This window comes from Monopterus albus, unplaced genomic scaffold (assembly GCF_001952655.1).
Source record: "Monopterus albus unplaced genomic scaffold, M_albus_1.0 scaffold595.1, whole genome shotgun sequence".
Lineage (NCBI taxonomy): Eukaryota > Metazoa > Chordata > Actinopteri > Synbranchiformes > Synbranchidae > Monopterus > Monopterus albus.
The window spans coordinates 15,473-36,015 of record NW_018128475.1 but is presented as its reverse complement, the minus strand read 5'-3'; the positions used below and the strand labels follow the sequence as shown (position 1 = coordinate 36,015).

Sequence of the window (20,543 nt, the reverse complement as noted above, 5' to 3'; positions counted from 1 at the left end):
AGCAAGTCAGTGCAGTCACCTCAGTGTGAAGACCGGTTTGTGCGTGCACTGAGCACTTGTGCATCACAGGTGAGCTCCCATGTCACATTGTTGCCTCTATACATCAGTAAAAACTTTGGTGAGTGCATGTTTGTATTCCAGTGTGCTGGTGCTCCAGGTGAGGTCACTGCAGATCACACACTGTGACATTGATTTCCAGTTCATATTTTTAAATGTGTTCAGGCTTTTATGGATTGATCTCTTTATTCTTTGAGCCGTTCAGTCAGAGCTGCTCTGTTTTGCAGACTAACACTTGGATGAAGGCTTCTCTTTGCACTGATCAGCACTTCGAGGTAGAATCAAGCTGTTGTGCACAATGAAGCACTTCACATTTGGTAGTAAAACTGTCTACTTGAAACTCGTGGCCCTTTGTATGATCAAGGAGCAGCCGGGCCTGGCCCCTGTTGTGCAGGCCTGTGTGTGTCCTCAGCCAGAGACCGTCTGTTAGAGGACGACGCTCCCCTCCGTCACTGCTGGAACCAGCAGCTACTTTCAGGTCAGTTTCAGGAGTCGCAGTATGTCAGTTCAAGTTTTAATGTACGTCATCAGAACTGACTCACTCTGAGGATTTGTTGCTCTCAGGGCAGCGTCAGTTGAATTGGTCTGGGCTCAGTCTGCAGCTGATTGGATGGCTCAGCCCACCAGCAGCAGGGAATCAACAGGCTGACTGACGCACAGTTATTGTGGTGAACACAGTCGGCAGCTCGTTACAGCTAGGCCAACACTGACACACACGTGTACCTGAAACCACACAGTGTCTCTCCACCTCTTCCTCTCTCATTGCGACATTCTCTCACTGTGTGTGTGAGAGACAAAAATGTTACCAAACAACAACAGCACCTGGACATTTCTGCTCCCTGTCTTTGTCCTTTCTGAGCTGTGTGGGTCTGTAATAGCTGAGTAATCAGCTCTGAGTCTCTGTTTACCAGCTGCAACTCCTCTCGACAGCGATAGACTCAGTAGAAATTATTCATTTCCACGTCACATCTGTGTGAACAAGTTGGAAACCGCACAGCTCTGTGTGACTGTGTGTGTGTGTTTGTTGACCTTGAACAAAGGTCAAACACTAAAACAAACGGCACATTCGCAGACAGAAACCTTCCTCTGTGACGCAAACACAAGACAACATGGTTTCATTTCACACAGTAAGAAAAGCAGACTGTTCATTTGTGAACTGAAGTGAACCTGTAGCTTTGACTGTATCGGTTGTAAAGGTTTTCCCACGTTTCCTAATGATGTCATAGGATCAGTTCATTAATACGTTAATTAGCCCATCTCCTTGCAGTCTCATTAAGATCCCTTAACTTACTCTTAACTTAAGAGCCATATTAAAAAGCCTTAATCTTGAAAATTCAGGGATTTATTTTAGGCCCACACACACTGTCCTGCTGCCACAAACCCTCACTAGAGACCAGATGTGGGTTCATACACTGATGAAAATAGTCCCCAACATTTCTGCATTTCCCGCCTTTGGTTTGATTGAAAACAACAGCAAGCAGACGTTTTAGGAAACTACTGGCATTAGACAAAAATAACATATACGTTGTGTACACTGCGCTGTCTCAGCCCATCACCTGCTGCTACCAAAGAAAACTGACAGTCAGTGACTTTGGTTTCTCGCCGCCAACCTCAGCAGTGCACGTTTGACCAGACACCACACAGACTCGTTTATCTACGAGCAATGACAGATTTCTGAAGTCCAGCACTGACTTAGAGTTGGGGAATATTTTCCCTAAGGAGGCAGAGAGTTCGCTGCTCCTCTGGAGCAGATTAGGTTTTGACTTGATGTGTGTTTTACATCGTTGTAGCGTTACACAAGCTAACGGTGGTCGGTTACTCAGGATGAGGTTGCTGCTCTGTTCGGGGCCGGGTCCCTGCAGTAGCAGTGCTCTTACACACAATGACCTTTATAGACCAGAATTTAATTTGAGTCGTCGCTGGGCTGGAGGAGCAGTCGTCACACAGCAGGTGTCAGTTCAGGGTCATCTCAGGTGGTTGTGCTGCTCTCAAGCTGAAATTCAGTCTTTGTCATAAAGACAAACAGATGATGTGGCTGAAGGTTTTTTGTTGTTCTGTAGAAAAGGTGACTTCACTGTTCAGCAGAGCTGAAGCAGAACCAAGCGTGTGTCTTCTGTGTAATGACAAACTGAACATTTACTCACTGCATTGTCTTTGGCTTCATATGAAAATGTGCACGTCAGCACTTCACTCTTCATACACATGGAGGACGGGCTCCTGTCAGGTGCAACGTGCCGTACAGCAGCCTGGGATGTCGTCCAAGAAGGAGACAGACCAGACCTGTTCCTGAACAAACTCTGTGTGTGTGTGTGTGTGTGTGTGTGTGTGTGTGTGTGTGTGTGATGAAGCATGTGTGTGCTTGTGTAAGTTGAACCTGTGGTAACATCATCGTCTCTGCTTTTTCCTTCTAACACTCACAGGTTAAAGTTGACAACCAGAAGTGTTGCAGTGATCAGAGCTTACCACTGTAGTAGCCCTGAGTCCACGTGCAGCTGTGACGCTGCTGACAACATCTCAAGCTGCTGATACACTTCTTTTCTCAGTCAAATCTGAACCCACAGATGTGACAGACATGTTTTTATATTCACCTCCTCTTCTCCCTGAGCAGATGTTCTGTGTAGAAATCCCAGGTGTCAGAACTGGTTCAGTCCGGTCCAGGGGCCGCAGACAAACCAACGCGTTGACCGCAGCAAATCTGATCAGTTGGGCCCATGAAAAAAGTGATGGTGTGAGTTTGAAATGCATTGTGAGAAATGTAGAATTGAGTGTCTGGAGTGGGACCCAGGCTCAGGACTAAAAGTCACTGCTCGTGTTGCAGTGAAGCACAGAGGAACGAGGGTCGGGGTCTGGGGAGCGAAGCAGTCTGGCGGGGGAGAAAACAAGGACTGAGACAGGAGAGGCTGGGGATAAAAGAGAGAGGACAGATGACAGAGGAGGATGGAAGGAAGGAAGGAGGAGCCCACAGGGAGGAACGAGTGGGTGGAGGCAGGATGGACGGAGAGAAAGAAAGAAGGGTCCAATCATTCCAGCTGTGGGAGCCCTCTGTTAATCCAAAGCATTACCAGTGTGTGTCCAGATTTGGAGGCTGCAGAGAGCAGCTGTGTTGTCTTTGTGACATCACAGCAGGAGCCAGCCAATAGGAATGCAACCAGAGACCCCGAGCAGTGAAAGGAGCCCGTGGGTTTGTGAGCTGAGGCTGGTGTTACAGTCCTGAGGTTTGTCTCTGGTTTGATCAGCTCAAGCAGCTCACATGTAGTTGTGAGGACACGCTGTGTCGTGTTTAATGAAGGACTGATTCACCTGGGTGACCATTTGGCAAGCTGCTGTTTACTGTGCCATACCGAAATCCGTCTCTGGTGTTCAGTCTAATAGGGTGGACAAAGTAACAGAAACACCTCATAACCACACAGTTTAAAATGCTCACACAAGTGAAACAGTGGGAACACAGACTGGACGTTATCACTTTCGTGGAGGATGGTTTACTTACTGACTGACTACAGTCTGGTTCAGGTGAACCAAAGCTCTAGGTTCAGCGAGCACAGGAGATTCATTGTTGTCTTTGTCTTTGTGTGGAAAATAACCAATCACAGTAAATCACCAGCTTGATCCTTGAAGCTCTGTTGTTTCAGGTGAGACAGTCGGTGAATATGTTTTACTGCTTCGTGTTGTAGCAGCTGTGATGATCCGACCTGTGAGACCAGTCAGACGTCTCCGCAGCCCCCCACCTGCCAGAGGCCGATGTGCCCCGCCCCCCAGGGAGAGCGGCTGTCTGCAGCGTTTGGGAACATGTCACAGTTGCTTCTAGAAAAACAGGCATCGCCTCAGCCCAGGGTCACCGGAGCCTTGTGCAGCCCGGGAGGCTGCAGACACTGACACCTTATGAAAAACCTACACTGTCACATGTCACTCAGATTGAACAGAAATTTGTTTTTGTTTGTTCGACTGTCCTTGTCGACTTTGGATGCCAAACCCTCTGCACTGTGTTTTCACTGTAACTCATGCAGAGTGTTTCCTGTTGGAGGAAAAACCTGCAGGACAGGTGAGAGCCACCTGCTGTAACCCACCGGGTCTGTGATGTAACAGCGTGGCTCAGCTCCCTGCAGCACGGCACAGCATCCTCCAAACAAGCCGGTTTCCTTCATATCTGACCCTAAATCAGTTGCATGGTGTCTGAAGTTCTGCAGGAAGTTTCCTTTTCGTCTTGAGCCCGTTCACCGCCGCCGGCCACACACGGAGCCTGTCAGGGTTCATTCCTCACAGTGATGACAGCAGCAGGCTGCTGGTGTGTCATGTGTCGTGTAGCTGCTGCTCAACCCAGTTGGGGCTGCCACACCTTCCTTTGCCTCCCTGAGTGTTAAATACTCTGCTTCACATAATGACTGAGGGTGTGTCACACTGCCGGACTGGATGCTCCCACCTGGCCTCATTAACCAAGCTGGGAGCTTAGAAAACAGAACATCACATACAAGGGGAGGAAAGTAACTAAGTACATTTGCTCAAGTAGTTAGGTACAAATTTGAAGTACTTGTCATAAGTATTTATGCTGCATTGTAATGTAGTGTATTTATTTTATGCTGACTCATATTTCTGCTTCACCACATTAGAGAAATAATGTGTCTGCTTCATAAAGACACGTGCTTATATGTGCAGCATGTTGTTACAGGTTAGGCTGCTGGTTCCAGCCTGACTGGGCTGCGACCAGTTCCCCTCTAAGCTGGTTTCATTTCAAGGCCCAAAGACACAAATTCCCATATCTCACTAAAACAGTTTAAAGAAAGTACAAAACAGAAAACATTGTTGTTCAGAGTTCAGACTTTGTCGTCCTTCGTCTCCTGTCACCTCCTGGCCCTCAGCTTTATCTGATGACCCCCTGGAGGGGCCTGAAACCCTGGTTGGGAACCACTGTGTTAAACTAGTTGCATGTAGTTAACAGTAAAGCACTAATGCGTCAGTATTATCATTCTGTGAATGTGAACATGTCAGTCGAGGCCCATTTTTCTGCAGAACGAGTACTTTTATCTCGACAGATTCACTGAGCAGGTGGACAGAACTTTGAATCTCTGTGGTATTAGCACATTTAAAATGAGTGTTGACGACCTTTAACCAAAGCCTTGATGATATTTTCTGTCTGTGTGTCAGTGTGTCAGGGGATGAGTAACCAGCTGACCCAGGTGGGGACTCGTGACTACCACTACGACAACATGCTGAGGATGTACTCCAACTGCTCCGTGGTCCTGGAGAACCTGGAGGTCACCTACACCCTGGAGCATCAGGACCTGTCCTTCCTCCAGGTCTGGCCCAAACGCTGCATTTCTACTGGTGTTTAGTGCAGCTCAGCGGTGTCTCTTCTTGCTGAAGGCTGAAGTAGCTCTAAACAATCTGTGGGAAAGGCTCTTGTATGTGGCTCCCATGTGTTTGGTTCATCTGGATTGTTCAGACGTTCATTAGTTGACGTCTCTAAGCTTTGCATGAGCAGTTTCGTGTGTCAAACACTTTATACCTGCTGATTATTTTCCAAATCCTCATCAGCTGTTAATCTCTTTTCCTCCAAGTGGATGTTAGTGTTACTTTATTTGTGTGAACCCTGAAACTCGCTGCAAATGGAAATACAGAAAGTAGGCCTTTCCCAGAAATATGGTTTCTTTATCTCATAATTCTGACTTAATCTCCTAATTTATGAGAAAACTCTGCCCCAGCTGTCAGTGCTTACGATGGAGGGCAGAGGCATAATGCCACCACTCCAACAACAGGAGATGTTGGCAACATCAAATAACATCGTGCAGTGTCTAAGGTTGTTGGGTTGTTAAGGTTGAGCGTGACGCGACACCTGCAGTGTGCTGCCATTTGGCATCCGAGTGCAGCAGGCAGCGAAGCTTTCCGTTCACAATGCCGTTCTCTGAGTTTGTCGGTTACGTTTTCCTCCTGCGGCTGTCAGTGGGGACCAAACGCTGTCGGTGCTGCGTTCAAGGATGCTCGGACATCTGTGGTCTTATGGTCAGAGGCCAAACAGCACTTTGAGTTTAGGAGCTCTGGTTTTCAGGAAATCAAACCCAGAGGAAAGCGATAAGCAAACAAGGAGACTGAACAGAGCTGAGGTTAGCGCAAATAAACCAAATAAAACCAAATCAACCCAAATAAAAACATGGGACTGAACATGCTGCTCACACTGATCTGACAAACATCACTGGCTCCATGAAACGAACTTCACCTGGTGGCTGCTGTGAGGGATGATGGGATTTAAAACACTGTTAGTGGACAGGCTGAACCATGGGACACCTGCCTGGTTCTTTACACAGGCCAAAGCACATCAGTGAAAAACAGAAACAAACAGAGAAACACTAGAGTTGTTCATCCGTCTCCTCCTCCTCTCTTTCTCAGTCCATCCAGGAGGTCGGCGGCTACGTCCTGATCGCCATGAACGAGGTACCGACCGTGCCGCTGTTCAACCTGAGGCTGATCCGGGGTCAGAACCTTTATGAAGGCCAGTATGCTCTGCTGGTGATGTCGAACTACAACAAGGACCACTCATCTGTGACGCTCCAGTACACCGGCGGGCTGAGGCAGCTGCAGCTCAGCAGCCTGACGGGTACATGCACACCGACACAAAGACTTACATGATACACACAAACAACACATCACAGAGAGCAGTGCAAGGGGCCCTGGGAAAGCAGAGCCGTCCAAACACACGGATCCAAGGGGATCCTAAGGGGACCAGATACACTGATGTAGGTCGGCCCTGTCTATAGATACGTTACTAAAGTGATCAGTGACTCCTGAGAACCTGCTCAGGGCCCTTCCACTGACAGGACTCCTTGACCTTTAAAACTAAAACTCACCATCTTACAGCCTCTTTATATGACTGTGGGAATGTTGGTTCAAGTGTAGCCATTTGAATTTCACTTCCTGGTTGAGCTTTCCTTGTGTCTCCCGTCACAGTGACCTCACCTCGCTCACTGTGTTGGCTGCCAGCCTGGTGGGTGGGGTCTGCACACCATTCAAAAGCCTTCAGTCAACACCAGATTGTGCTTTGGCAGCAGGAAATAGAGCGCAGCCACCAGGCTCTGGCTGGTGACATAGTTACTGTGCACCCTGTTGGAGCAATGCCTGCACAGCGAGCTGCATGTAAAGGGTGCGCTCTGTCGGCGGGGGCGGCACTCTGTCGGCAGGAGGCTGTGGAGCTGCAGGTGGAGCACGTTTAGAAACTAGAGCTGCGGCGTTGACAGTGTGTGATAATGGTTCTAGAAACAGATGGGTCTTTATACACGGCCGTTTTTCTGTGAATTTGTCCTGTACATGTATTAAAAATGAATGACAGTTAGAAAAATGCCAGTACAGCGTCGGTGAAAGCAAAAGTCCTGTGCTGAAAATCCAACTTGGCAAACAGCACAGAAGTTTTATCAAGAAAATGTACTTAGTGTCAAACGTAACAGTGCAGCTGTGTGACAGTATCGGCCTTGCATCACGTGATCACAGTAATATTAGACTACGTTCACACTGCAGGTCTTAATGCTCAGATCGGATTTTTTGCCGAAATCCAATTTTTTTGCACTGTTGTTCACACTGTCATTTAAATGCGACTGCCATCTGTCTCATGTGTGAACGGTATACGGCCCTGAGGTGACCCGCATGCGCAGAAGAGGACGTGACGTCAGACGCAGTGTACTGTGTTTGTGAAAATAAAAATGGATGCGGCTCGTGATAGCATGTGCGTAGCGATGTGCCAGTTAATGTGCAATCGAAATAAAGAAATAATAAGAAGAAGAATATCAAGAAGAAGGAGAGCACAAATATTGCTTATGGCCTCACCTCCTCCAGCGCAGAATTGTGACGTGAACGCATTTGGCCATGTCGCATTTGAAATGCGACATGGCCGTTCAGACTGAAGTCGCATTGCAAAACATTGGATATGTATTCGATTTAGGACCACATATGAAAGTGGCCTGGGCTGGATTTGAAAAAATCGGATTTGTGCTGTTCACACTGTCATAAGGAAATCTGATATGGGTCACATTTGGGAAAAAAGATCGGATTTGAGTAACATCAGCCTGCAGTGTGAACGTGGCCTTAGAGCTTCAAGCATCTGATTGTAAGTGAAGCTGAGGAGATGTGATGTGATTAATGGGACAGGAAACAAAACAGTTCAGATGCTGTTACTGTGTCGATCCAACACGTGGCCTTTTGTTGGACTGGCTAAAGAAAACCACCAACGGTAGCTCCGCTCGTGTCCGACTGGCAGCCCACCTTCAGGCCACACCACGCAGCACAACCCTGCTGCTTGTCTCTTACTGTCCAGTCTTGGCTTCTGACATGTCTCCGTCTTCTTCTTCTCACAGAGATTCTGAAGGGTGGGGTAAAGATGACCCACAATCCCTTGCTGTGTAACACTGAGACCATAGAGTGGTGGGACATCGTGGACAAAGCCAGCAGTCCCAGCATGTTCTTTAAGACGGACGCCTACGCTCGCATATGTAGGAGGACAGAGACCAAGCTGCAGGAGTTTAGACATATTTTACTCATTCAGCCGAGGCTGTGACTGACAGGGTGTGTGTGTGTGTGTGTGTGTCCAGGTGAGAAGTGCGACCCGGGCTGTGTTAACGGTTCCTGCTGGGCGCCGGGACTTCAGCACTGCCAGAGATGTAAACACACACCCCCAGTTAAACTCTCTCTCCCTGGTTCTGCTTGTACATTTCTGTTCATGGTCTGGTTGTTGTGCATTTGCTCCTTTTGTGTCGGGTGTTGGTTACACAGACCTTCCACCTTGGTTTGAGCCCCCTGGGCTTTGCCGTCCCCTCCACAGATCCATGTTTACTGATTCAACTGTGTTGTGATTCTACAGCAAATAAAAGAAAACCTTGTTATTGTTCCTGTTAGTGGAGCTGTAGTGTAAAGAGCGTCTGTGTGTGTCTGCTGCAGTCACCAAGCTGCAGTGTGCAGAGCAGTGCAGCAGGAGGTGTCAAGGCCCCGGGCCAGCCGACTGCTGCAACGAGCACTGTGCTGCAGGCTGCACAGGACCTCATGCCACGAACTGTCTGGTCAGTGTGTGTGTGGACTCATTCTCATACAGCACCTACCTGTTTTCTCCTGAAAAACAGAAAAAGCCACTGACATTGTTACAGTAAACGCAGTCTGTCTCTGTGTCTCCGCTTCCTGTCCAGGCCTGCCGGGATTTCAATGATGACGGGACCTGTAAAGATGCTTGTCCGCCGCTGAAACTCTACGACCCCAAAACCCACCAGGTGGTCAACAACCCCAATGCCAAGTTCACTTACGGGGCGACCTGCGTCACAAAGTGCCCGCGTATGGACTTTAAACACTTTGTTTGTCGTGGTTCATTCTAATATGTATGTATTCTAGTAATCATCAGCTCGTTCCCTGTCGGCTGCAGCTTTTATTACAGTCACACTGTGATGGCGTTGGACAGGACAGGTAACATCCAAATGATTCAGTGGCCCCGGGTCCACATTGGGACAACAGAAGTTACTAATCACAGGCTACTGAAGTACAGTAGCACTCGTTAAACCTTTGGTTGACATGAATGGAAACCTGCACTGTTTTTGTCTGTGTATAGGCAACTACGTAGTGACAGAAGGGTCCTGTGTACGAACCTGCAGCGCTGGGATGTACGAGGTAGAGGAGAACAGAGTTCAACGCTGCAAAGCCTGCGAAGGCCCCTGTCCTAAAGGTAGAGAGACCCGGAGACACACAGAGAAAAAGAGGCTTTAGCACTGACCCAACGAGCTGATAGAACTTTGTTTTTCCTCCAGTCTGTGACGGAGTTGGGGTTGGCACACTCATCAACACCATGGCAGTCAACGCGTCCAACATCGAGTCCTTCAGGAACTGCACCAAGATCAACGGGGACATCTCACTCATCGAAACCTCCTTCGCTGGGTGCGACACTCTGCTCAGCAGCAACGTGTCATGAATTTGTTGGTTGCTGTGGGTGGTTCACATGCTTCACTGTGAACAACCAGTGTGTTTATCAAGTCAGTGGTTTAGTTGTGTAGGGTCACCTCAGTCTACCTGCAAGAAAAGTCAGCCTGGCTTCAGCCGCTCTACATGTCTAACGTTAATTAAAGCTAAATTTAATTCCCTGACCTGCGGGGGTGTCACCTGTGCTTCTCATTGGTTGTTTCAGGGATGCGCACTACAAAATCCCGCCCATGCACCCAGATAAGCTGGAGTACTTCAGGACTGTGAGGGAGATCACTGGTAGGGCAGAGATCATCACAGTTCCCCGGCTGAGAAGTGTTTGCTCCTCAGAATCTGAGCTCCCTGTCAGTGTTCGAGAACCTGGAGATCATCAGAGGAAGAACAACACGAGCGTGAGTCTCAGCTCCACGTCATTGGGGACAGACATGTCGCTTTAGAAATACCAGCTGAATTTCTGAGGTGTAGACTTGTGTTTCTCAGTTACCGGATTATAAACCGAAGTGCTGGCAGTGAGAGTCACCGCAGTCCCTCAGCCACATCCAAGGGCTCCACTCACTCTGCAACGTGCTTCATTCTTGTCCAGTTTACAAGCTGATGCCAGTGTCTGCCTAAAGCACCGAGCCCTGCATAGCAAACTCGACCCCGGAGACGAGGGTCCACGGGCCTCAGTCTCACATGTTGTTCTCCACATGTCCTGTTTTGAGCCTAAACCTCCACTGACCCAAGTGCTTTGTGTGCATCTGACCAGAAGCATCCAATCCTTCACCGTGACTTTGCTGCCACCTGTTGATGCTGTAGGAAAACAACTGAAACATATTGATCGGAACCTTTACATGGATTCATTCAGTGTAAACATTTGGTTTCTGTGTTTATCCAAAAATCTAGATGGTGTTAATTTTCCTAAAAAATCCATTTGCTAAATTAGTTGTATATGAACTTAGGAGACAGTTGTGGGACCGACCACTCATAAACCAGGACCAGCTCAAGTGTCGTCAGCTGGAGGCCAGTACCGCCCCACCTCCACAGACCAGGACAAACTGTGTTTGTTTTTGAACCGACACTCACACAGAGTCTTTCCTGTAACAGTCAGCACAGTTTGGCCGTGGTGAGAGCGAAGCACCTCCGCTGGCTGGGCCTGCGCTCCCTGAAGGAGGTGAGTGCCGGGAAGGTGGTGCTGAAGGACAACATCCAGCTGTGCTACACCCAGCCCAAGCAGTGGAGCGGCCTATTCAGATCCAGCGACCAGATCATCACTATGCATAATAATGCTCCGCCCGACGTCTGTGGTGAGTGTGTGTCAGGCTCAGGGCTATATTTAGTGAAGACAGGTCACGTCACCCTTTTTCTTGTCATCCTCAAACAGAACAACAGAACCGCACCTGTGACTCGGAGTGCACAGACGGGGGCTGCTGGGGTCCAGGTCCCACCATGTGCGTCTCCTGTCAGCACTTGGACCGCAGGGGGCGCTGTGTGTCCGCCTGCAACCTGCTGCAGGGGTGAGGAGAGCTGCACCAGGTGGTTCTGGCAGGAAGCAGTGAGAGATGGCCAGTTTAGATGTGTCAGGGACAACCTCCATTCCCGTTCTGCACACAAAGTGTTTTAAATTACTACAAAATGTAATGTGAAGTACTGCTAAGTCCTGAAATGTCGCAGTAAGGTGCAAGTGGTAGTGAGGGTAATGCAGAGTGAGTGGTGTCGTAGTGCACATCAGTACTTGCACAACGCGAGTGCTGTCAGGTATGTACTGAAAGTATTTCTGGGAGTGTCAGAGTACATAGCTTTCTAAAAACTAGTCTGACATGTTTGAAAACAGTGGATCTAAGATGTTCAGTTGTGAATGCAAATACACCAGTGTGAGCTCAGACGTGTGACTTCAGTGAAAACATGTAACTGTTATTGGCTAAAAGCACTGAGGGTGTAGAGTAGACGCACGCTAAGCCATTTCTTATTACTGATGAACGTAGCATGTAAACTGTGTAATGTAGCCGGTCTGTGGAGTCACTTTCACCCATTTTATACACAGTTAAGCATGTTGGACAACAACGGTTACTCATGATAAACTAAGATTTTATCTGTTGAAGTATCCATGTATCACATGTATGGAGTAAAAAGCTGGTTTCTTAGAACTGGACTGAAGTTCTTCCCACCACTAGATTAAAGTTGGATGACACAGACAGCAGGCGGTGCCTTCACTGAGCTCGTCCACAGAGTGAAGCATCACAGTCAGGCTGTGTTTAATACCTGCCTTGACTTGACAGTTTACTTCGTACACTGTATAAAAGCTTTAACCTGTGACTGGGTGTTTCTGTGCAGCGAACCCAGGGAGGTTGAGGTGACCGGCAGATGTGTGGCGTGTCACTCAGAGTGTGAGCTGAAGGACGGGGTCCCAACCTGCACTGGACCGGTCAGTTCAGATGCTGCTCCTTAGCTTTTCCCTGTGTACGGTCCAGTGGTACAAGAAGATGAGACTAACAAAGCAGGAGAATTGTTCTAATTAGTAACAGCTGACCAGATGCTGTATTACCCCCCCACCCCCCACCTGCAGGGTCCAGACCAGTGCTCCCAGTGCGCCCGTTTTAAGGATGGGCCTCACTGCGTGCCCCACTGCCCCCACGGCGTGCCAGGAGATGGAGACACTCTGATATGGAAATACGCCGACAGCACGGGCCAGTGCCAGCCCTGCCACCAGAATTGCACCCAGGGGTGAGCCGCATGCCCGCGTTGAGTCCCGGCTGTGTGCAGCACTGCTGAAGTCAAAGCAAGGCGAGTGGCTGGCATCTGACTGAAGGTGTTTGTCTTTGTGTCTGCAGGTGTTTGGGTCCTGGCCTATCAGGATGCTCGGGGTAAGACTTCAGTGGTGGACGACAGTCTGTGGCTGTGCAGTGTTCACTCATTCTCCTCGTGTTCATCATGAGGCTGCATCTTTCCTGTCAGTTGCCGGGCTGACGCCCCTGAGAGTCCCACTGGCCCAGTTTGAATGGCAGCGAGTGGGAACTCTGCAATAATTATCAATTTTAATTCAGATCTATGGAAGCTGAGAACAGTACATTTAGCCGAGTTTTCCTCTAAGCACGGCAGATTTGATCTCGCACTGCAACTTCTTCCTCAGCGCGCTGGGGGTCGACCCAGTTTCTGCTTTGCTGTTTTAAATGTGAATGTAAATGCGGTTCAGTGTGATACTAGCAAAGTCGATCTGAATGGGAGTTGTGGGAATTCGCTGTTAACACTGGACTTTACGTTCATTACAACATTAGTTTAATAGCAGACAAGGTGAAGTCACACATTTAGATGACAATGTGCACTGTGCTGCGCACGTCAGGATACTGTAACACCTTCTGTGCTCTCCCAGTGCTGCTGTCCACTCCACGCTGGCAGCAGGTGTGGTTGTCGGGCTCCTGGTCCTTGTCATTGCGTCACTGATCATCTTTGTGTTGCTACGGCGACGACAAATCCGGAGGAAGAGGACAATGCGCCGCCTGCTGCAGGAGAGAGAGGTGGGAGGGGTTGGTATTAGCAAAACTCTTTATACCATGTGTTTATGTGGTAATGTTTTGTTGCGCACACACACACACACACACACACACACAGAGCATGGCACCTTACTCTCCAGCTTTATGACAGTCACAGTTTGTCCAGATAGAGTCGCAGTGCTGAGGTTTTCTTTATCCTTGAATGTCGGAGAATGACCTCTGACCTCTGTCTGAATCCTGTATCTGTGGAATGTCAGCTGGTGGAGCCGCTGACTCCGAGCGGTGAAGCTCCAAACCAGGCGCTGCTGAGGGTCCTGAAGGAGATGGAGTTCAAGAAGATCCGGGTACTGGGCTCTGGGGCCTTCGGGACTGTCTACAAGGTGAAGACTGATGCAGGCGACAAACCCCTTCAGGGCTGTTTTGCTGGAACAGCTGTGTGCTGCCGTTGGTGTGCCGATGATGCTGATGTTTGTATGTTTAGGGGCTATGGATCCCTGAGGGAGAGAGTGTGAGGATCCCGGTGGCCATCAAAGTTCTCAGAGAGGCAACCTCACCGAAAGCCAACCAGGAAATCCTGGATGTAAGAGTCCTCTCCCTGGTTTCCATCTCCTCACCCTTTGTCTGCTCGCTTCTGCTCTTCTGTTTCCTACTCCCTTCCTCTGGTGCACTCATCACAAAAACTATCTTACAATAAATAATTGTTGTTTCTTCCCTTCTGTTCCCTTTGGTTACAACCACAACATGATCTGACTTTCTTCTTTGCCTCTAATGAACTCACGCTGGACATAGAACCCTGACAGCAACAAGGTCTGAGGTTACAAATGATTAACGTGGTTGAAAAAACAAGGTTATGACTCAAAGAGCAAAAGAGAGCAACGATTACTATGACTGTACTGCCACGTTTAGGAAACGGCTCTGTACCCCCAATTTCCTTCCTCCTACATTCACTTCCACAACATTCTCTACTGATTGTGAATGTCTCAGACACTAACACGTGTGTGTGTGTGTGTGTGTGTGTGTGTGTGTGTGTGTGTGTAGGAGGCCTATGTGATGGCGAGCGTGGACCACGCTCACGTGTGTCGTCTACTGGGAATCTGTCTGACGTCGTCGGTCCAGCTGGTCACGCAGCTGATGCCGTATGGCTGCTTGTTGGACTACGTCCAGCGCCACAAGGACAGCATTGGAGCCCAGTGGCTGCTGAACTGGTGTGTCCAGATCGCCAAGGTGAGCCCAGATAATGTTGGAAAAGCAGCAGCATCTCTCTCCCTCTGTCCAGAGGTGAGAGCTCCGTCTGCCTGCCGAGGCTGGTTGGCCTGGGTGTGTGCGCCATGTGGGGCCTCGTTAGTCTGTTCACTCGATCTTAAATCTCATTTTGATCTTATAAGTACTGGGAAACTCCCAAACAAGCTCCAATGAAACTGCACATCCTACAGCGGTTCTGATTATGAAGACCCTCCCACTCTGTAAATGCTTTCCCTGATGTCTGTGTCCTCAGATGGACACAGACGTGGATGTGTCTGTGCTTGGGAGTGTGCGTCCACAGCTGCGTGAACAACATTTGAATGAAGCCACTGTGCTGACACAGCACACAGGGCTTCAGCAGTGAATCAAATTGATACAGAACATCCAGTAAGGGAGAGAGCGCCAGTGTTCAGGATGCATGAGGCTGTGCCAGCTCCTAACACCCACTTTTAATCTGTGTGTGCATGTGCAGGGGATGAACTACCTGGAGGAGCGTCACCTGGTGCACAGAGACCTGGCAGCGAGGAACGTCCTGGTGAAAACGCCAAACCACGTCAAGATCACCGACTTCGGCCTCGCCAAACTGCTGACGGCTGATGAGAAGGCATACCACGCTGACGGAGGAAAGGTGTGTGTGTCGCTCTGGCTCTCCGTGTGAGGACCAAAACCCTGCATGGAGGCTAATTTAAAACATATATCTTTGTGCTACACCCTCCTGGACCGTGTGCATACTGAACACTAAGAAATGACGGTGATGGCGTTTTAAACCTTTGGGTTGATCCTGTGACAAAGACCGAACCGGCTGAAATCACTGAGACTCTGGGTCTTTCAGGTTTCCTCAAATGCAGCACAGATTTGACATAAACACGCGAACAGTCCATTGCTGTTTTGTGAATGAGCTGATTGGTTGATTGAAGCAAACAGCTGCATTTTACCCTCGTTTTTATATCTACACTGAAAATGTGCAGAGAAACAGACCAAAGCTTTGCCATTTAATGTCCGTTTGATTAGAGTAGCACTGTGTGAAGTGTGTTGGCCTCTGCAGGTTCCCATTAAATGGATGGCGCTGGAGTCGATCCTCCAGTGGACCTACACACATCAGAGTGACGTCTGGAGCTACGGTGAGTCAGTCCCTGGCTCTCCAGCCTGCTCAAGGACGCAATTGATTTCAGAGAACCTGCTCTCACTGTGTACTGATGTTGCATTTAGCAGCTTTCCGTTGGTTTTTAAACAGCAACCAGACCTGAGCGTGTTTTAAAAACATTAGAAGTTTAAGCAAACTGAAGAACTTCTGCTTTTAGGTTGGTTGTCTTGGCAACATCTCCTTGTTCTTATGGCACCTGTTACAATAATAATAGTTTATTTATAGAGCTATAAACACAGAACAATATAACTGTGCCGTCCAATAAAAACATCACAGGCAACGATAAGCCCCTGTTAATAGAACCATGCAAACCAGAGGGTGTGTGTGGTCTGCAGGTGTCACAGTGTGGGAGCTGATGACGTTCGGCTCCAAGCCGTACGACAGCATCCCAGCCAGTGAGATCGCCTCGGTGCTGGAGAGAGGAGACCGGCTGCCTCAGCCCCCCATCTGCACCATCGACGTCTACATGATCATGGTCAAATGTAAGAACTCTTCTGACCCGATGGCATTAACGCTCAGAAAGTTCATCCTGAACACGTAGAGCCAGGGGCAGCGGACGGCCGGGGGTCCGGCTGAGGAGCTGTTTACACCAGTGACGCCTTCCTTTCTCCTCAGGTTGGATGATTGACCCTTCCAGTCGCCCCAGATTCAGAGAGCTGATCGCTGAGTTCTCTAAAATGGCCAGAGACCCATCCAGATACCTGGTCATACAGGTATGCTGTCCACAAGTGTGTGTGTGTGAGTGAGGTCTGCTCTTTAGTTCAGGAACATTCTGCTTTGGAGCCACTGGAGCTTTTGTTTGTGTTCTGTCAATAAAAATAACACGGTGCTCACAAAGTTAACATTCGTGAGCATTTCAGCCATCCACGGAAAACTCACTGCACACATCATTTATAAAACAGAGCTAGAAGTGTTGTCTCGGCCTGCAGGACTGACACTTATCTGACCTGCCCCCTCTCAGGGCGAGCTTCCGAGTCCCTCAGACAGAAGGTTTTACTCTCGCATGCTGAGCTCGGACGGCGTGGAGGACGTGGTCGATGCTGACAAATACCTGCTGCCTTACAAAGGAATGAGTAACCATGACAACAGTCCCTGCAGCCCCATGGTACACACACACACACACACACACACACACACACACACACACACACAGAGAGAAGTGTTTGTTTTACACCTCATTTCACTGCATCTCTTTTCCACCACAGAACAACCCCCCCGCCCAGGAGAACAGCGTCGCTCTGCGGTACATCACTGACCCCACTCACATGGTGGATAAAGACAACGTCACCAGCCACGGTACAGCATTTTTTAAGAACAGAACATCACCAGGAACGTCTGAATGTGAACTACAGAGCTGAGAAGAGAAAAAACAAAATGAACAGGTTTACTGCTCTATAACCTTATAAATCATCCCCAATCTTTTTCAGACTACATGAACCAGACTGTGAGTGAAACCAGCCGGAGTTGCAGGCAGTTGGAGGCTCTGAATCCCAACTACGAGGACCTGAGTGTGGACTGCAGTGCAGCCTCCTTCCCCTCCACGCAGGAGGATGTGAAGCTCTCCAGTCAAGTTCCTGAGGGGCCAGAATACCTGAACACTGCCCAGAGCTCGCTCCCACTGGCCGCCAGCAACAGTCTCGACAACCCAGACTACCAGGCCAGCTTTGTGCCCCAGGCCAACTCCGCTTGTGCCAGGACTGGCATGTTCCAACCGGCAGCAGAGAACCTCGAGTACCTGGGCCTGGGTGCTGCTCCTGTCAACTAGAGGGCAGCAGCGGGCTGCTGGCAGTATGTAGTTTAGCTGTTTTCACTGTCAGTGTTGTGTCACATTCCCACTGGGAGCTGCTTGGCGTGCAGCCCCACTGGAACTGAACCTTGGCTGCAGGAGAGCCAGCCTCAGACCAGCAGCTCACACACTGGATGTTTCCGAAAACGTCTCACCAGCTGCAGTGACTTGTTTGACAAGCTGGAAACCAAACAGCCACCTGTTGGTGGCGAGACAGAATTTTCTCAGCAGAACCCACAGAGACAATCTTTAACAGGTATTTAATTGATCCATCTCGGTTTGTGCCGCCAGGAAGCAATGCTGCAGAGAGATCCAGACGTTAGTGACACAAACTGAAACGCCCTGTGTGAGGTCCAGCTTTTTATCCTCTGCATCCTCTCTCATCAGCATTTACTTTATTTTATTGGGTGGTACTAAAAACGGGAGCACTATGGAAATAAAATCAGGGATTTTGAACATCTTAAACAAATGAACATTTTCAAATGTGCACAGACTTAATGTGCAGAAACGCACTGTATTCACTTGGGTGTGAATGTTTTCTTGTAATTAGCATTTTATATTTATGAGAAATTTTATATTTATGCTCATAACTTCTATGGACCAGTCTGGTACTACGGAGCAGCAGCACCCCGAGATGGCGGTGCCATGGCTCTGCAGCTCTGTGCACTGAAAGCAGGAAGCTACTTAGATTATTAGACATTTTAAAGTCTCTGAGCTGCAGCTGCGTATTGTTGCCACCATGACAAAACAGTTTCTCACTATAACGGGAGCCTTCTTCTGTTTTAATAAGATGCTTTATGAGATATTTATTCATGTAAATATGTTTTTGCTGCCAATTCTTCCACACTGGATCTTTTCTGAGGTCAGAACCTTTTGTTTGGAACATTTGGGCCATGAAAGCTAATGTTCAACTGTTTCTTTTGTCTGCTGTTGTAAAGGTTTGTGCTGAGCCTAACGTCATGGGGCAGCTGCACTGTGGTTTGTTGTGTACATAGAAGGAGGAGGAGAGTTTCCAGCGGCTGTTTGGGTGGACCAGTGCGCTCTGGGTAGTGGTGTAGAGACACCTTTGTGTTTGCCTAGTGACCGAGTAATGTGCTTAAAAGAAATATGAGTGTTATATTTCCACTTGAACCAAGCAGGAAGGTTTTCTGGCTGCTTCACCAGGTCTCACTTCAAGTTGACATCTCCACAGGAAAGTCGGCTGAAAACAGTCTGACTTGAAATACTTTGACTTCAACTCAGAGCAGTTTTACATGTGTACCAGAATGGATGAATTTTCACTTAAGTGTAAAATGTGTTTTATTCTCTTTTACTTGACAAGAATGAGCCAAACTCTGATTTCCTGTTGCTGCAGATGTACGGAGCCTGAGAGAGCGGCTTTGGTTGCCGATTATTCTTCAGGTTCTCCAGGATATTCATTTTTCATCCACAGAAACTGTTTCCTTGAGAAAACGAGTCAATTGGCTCCAGAAGATGATGAGCCTGAACTATAAATCATCAACCTCGAGCTCCCTCAGCTTCCACAGGAAATGACAGAGGAGTCCTATTGAATGTCTGTACATATTTTACTGTGTAGCATTTTAGTTTTCATCATTAAATGTGAAATTAGTCGTGAAGCCACAGTGTGAGAGATCCTGGCTGTTTACAGGTAGAGCCTGCTAACAAGGCCGCCACTTTGTCAAACACACTGGATAAAGCCAAATGTAGATGATGTGTGGATAACAAACTGGTTCATCAAAGTTTAATGTTGAGCAGGAAGGTGACTGGACTTCTCTCACTGATTTTACACAAAGACACTAGAAATTCACTCCGAGCATCTTCACCGACGTCTGTAGAACAGAGTCCTTCATAAGACAAACCCTGGTGAACGACATTATCCTGACAGAACAGGAGCGGCTGTGGCTCAGGAGGTAGAGTGGGTCGTTTCCTAACCGGAAGATTAGCGGTTCGATTCCCGGCTTGTCCAGTCAACATGTCGAAGTGTCCTTGAGCAAGACACTGAACCCCAAGTTGCTCCCGGTGATGTCACCGGTGTGTGAATGCGTGAGTGCTTGAGAGTGCGAATGGCCGAATAATGTGAAAGCGCTTTGAGTGTGCTGTAGAAAGATGCTATACAAGTATAAGACCATTTACAGAACGAAGGCGTCAAACCAGATAAGACACTAACCATCACATGAAGAGATGTGGACATCTAACAAGTTAAGTTGACTTAAGAAAACACAAATTAGGAAACTAATAGGATGTAACTGTGTGTAGTTGTGTGAATGATTGTGTTCAGGATGTACTTAAAGGTGAACTCTGGTCAAGGTGGGTTTAACATTTAGAGATTCTCAAAGTGAGACTTGGTGATATTTTATCAACAGATTTTTAAAAACCTAACAAAATAAAAATGGAATTTCAATAATGTAAACTTTGTTTTTGTTTATTTCAGGCAGTAACTGTGTAATGATCAGTTTTACTTTATTTTTTTGTTTTATTGAACTGCGACTTTAACCTCACAGCTCCACACTGAGTTTAACAGAGATTAGTGAACCCAATTTGAAACAAACCTCACAGAGGAAAACTCAGAGAAATGTAGAAAACGAATATGAAAATGTTCTTGCATGAGGCCCAATGTTTGTGTTTTTTTCCTAAATGTTTATTTTCTGAGTACATTGTACACATAACGAACAATATATGGACACAATACAGACACTGGCCAGTCAAATCAAATCAAATCAAATTTTATTTGTATAGTGCCAAATCACAACAAAAGTCATCTCAGGATATTTTACAAAGTAAGGTCTAGACCTTACTGTTATCACTATTATTACAGAGAAGAAAAAAAAACAACAAATCCCCCTTGAGCAAGCACTTGGCGACAGTGGGGAGGAAAAACTCCCTTTAACGGAAGAAACCTCCGACAGATCCT

At 48.0% G+C, this 20,543-nt stretch overlaps 1 protein-coding gene across 1 annotated transcript in view; it reads left to right on the top strand.

The window, feature by feature from the left end:
* LOC109953264 (melanoma receptor tyrosine-protein kinase-like) overlaps window positions 1-19,248 on the top strand; it is a 24,403-nt gene extending 5,155 nt beyond the window's left edge. Inside the window, exons 2-27 of the mRNA XM_020588692.1 lie at window positions 5,197-5,348; window positions 6,436-6,643; window positions 8,391-8,525; window positions 8,625-8,693; window positions 8,971-9,089; window positions 9,213-9,354; window positions 9,626-9,739; window positions 9,822-9,948; window positions 10,196-10,269; window positions 10,307-10,382; window positions 11,077-11,276; window positions 11,354-11,486; window positions 12,304-12,394; window positions 12,536-12,693; window positions 12,801-12,833; window positions 13,340-13,484; window positions 13,718-13,840; window positions 13,942-14,040; window positions 14,499-14,684; window positions 15,175-15,330; window positions 15,748-15,823; window positions 16,182-16,328; window positions 16,462-16,559; window positions 16,808-16,951; window positions 17,052-17,142; window positions 17,274-19,248. Of these exons, the coding sequence (XP_020444348.1) occupies window positions 5,208-5,348; window positions 6,436-6,643; window positions 8,391-8,525; window positions 8,625-8,693; window positions 8,971-9,089; window positions 9,213-9,354; window positions 9,626-9,739; window positions 9,822-9,948; window positions 10,196-10,269; window positions 10,307-10,382; window positions 11,077-11,276; window positions 11,354-11,486; window positions 12,304-12,394; window positions 12,536-12,693; window positions 12,801-12,833; window positions 13,340-13,484; window positions 13,718-13,840; window positions 13,942-14,040; window positions 14,499-14,684; window positions 15,175-15,330; window positions 15,748-15,823; window positions 16,182-16,328; window positions 16,462-16,559; window positions 16,808-16,951; window positions 17,052-17,142; window positions 17,274-17,611 (3,423 nt within the window). The 5' untranslated portion in view covers window positions 5,197-5,207 and the 3' untranslated portion in view covers window positions 17,612-19,248. The remainder of the gene's footprint in view (window positions 1-5,196; window positions 5,349-6,435; window positions 6,644-8,390; window positions 8,526-8,624; window positions 8,694-8,970; window positions 9,090-9,212; window positions 9,355-9,625; window positions 9,740-9,821; window positions 9,949-10,195; window positions 10,270-10,306; window positions 10,383-11,076; window positions 11,277-11,353; window positions 11,487-12,303; window positions 12,395-12,535; window positions 12,694-12,800; window positions 12,834-13,339; window positions 13,485-13,717; window positions 13,841-13,941; window positions 14,041-14,498; window positions 14,685-15,174; window positions 15,331-15,747; window positions 15,824-16,181; window positions 16,329-16,461; window positions 16,560-16,807; window positions 16,952-17,051; window positions 17,143-17,273) is intronic.
* The last annotated feature ends 1,295 nt before the right edge of the window (window positions 19,249-20,543 follow it).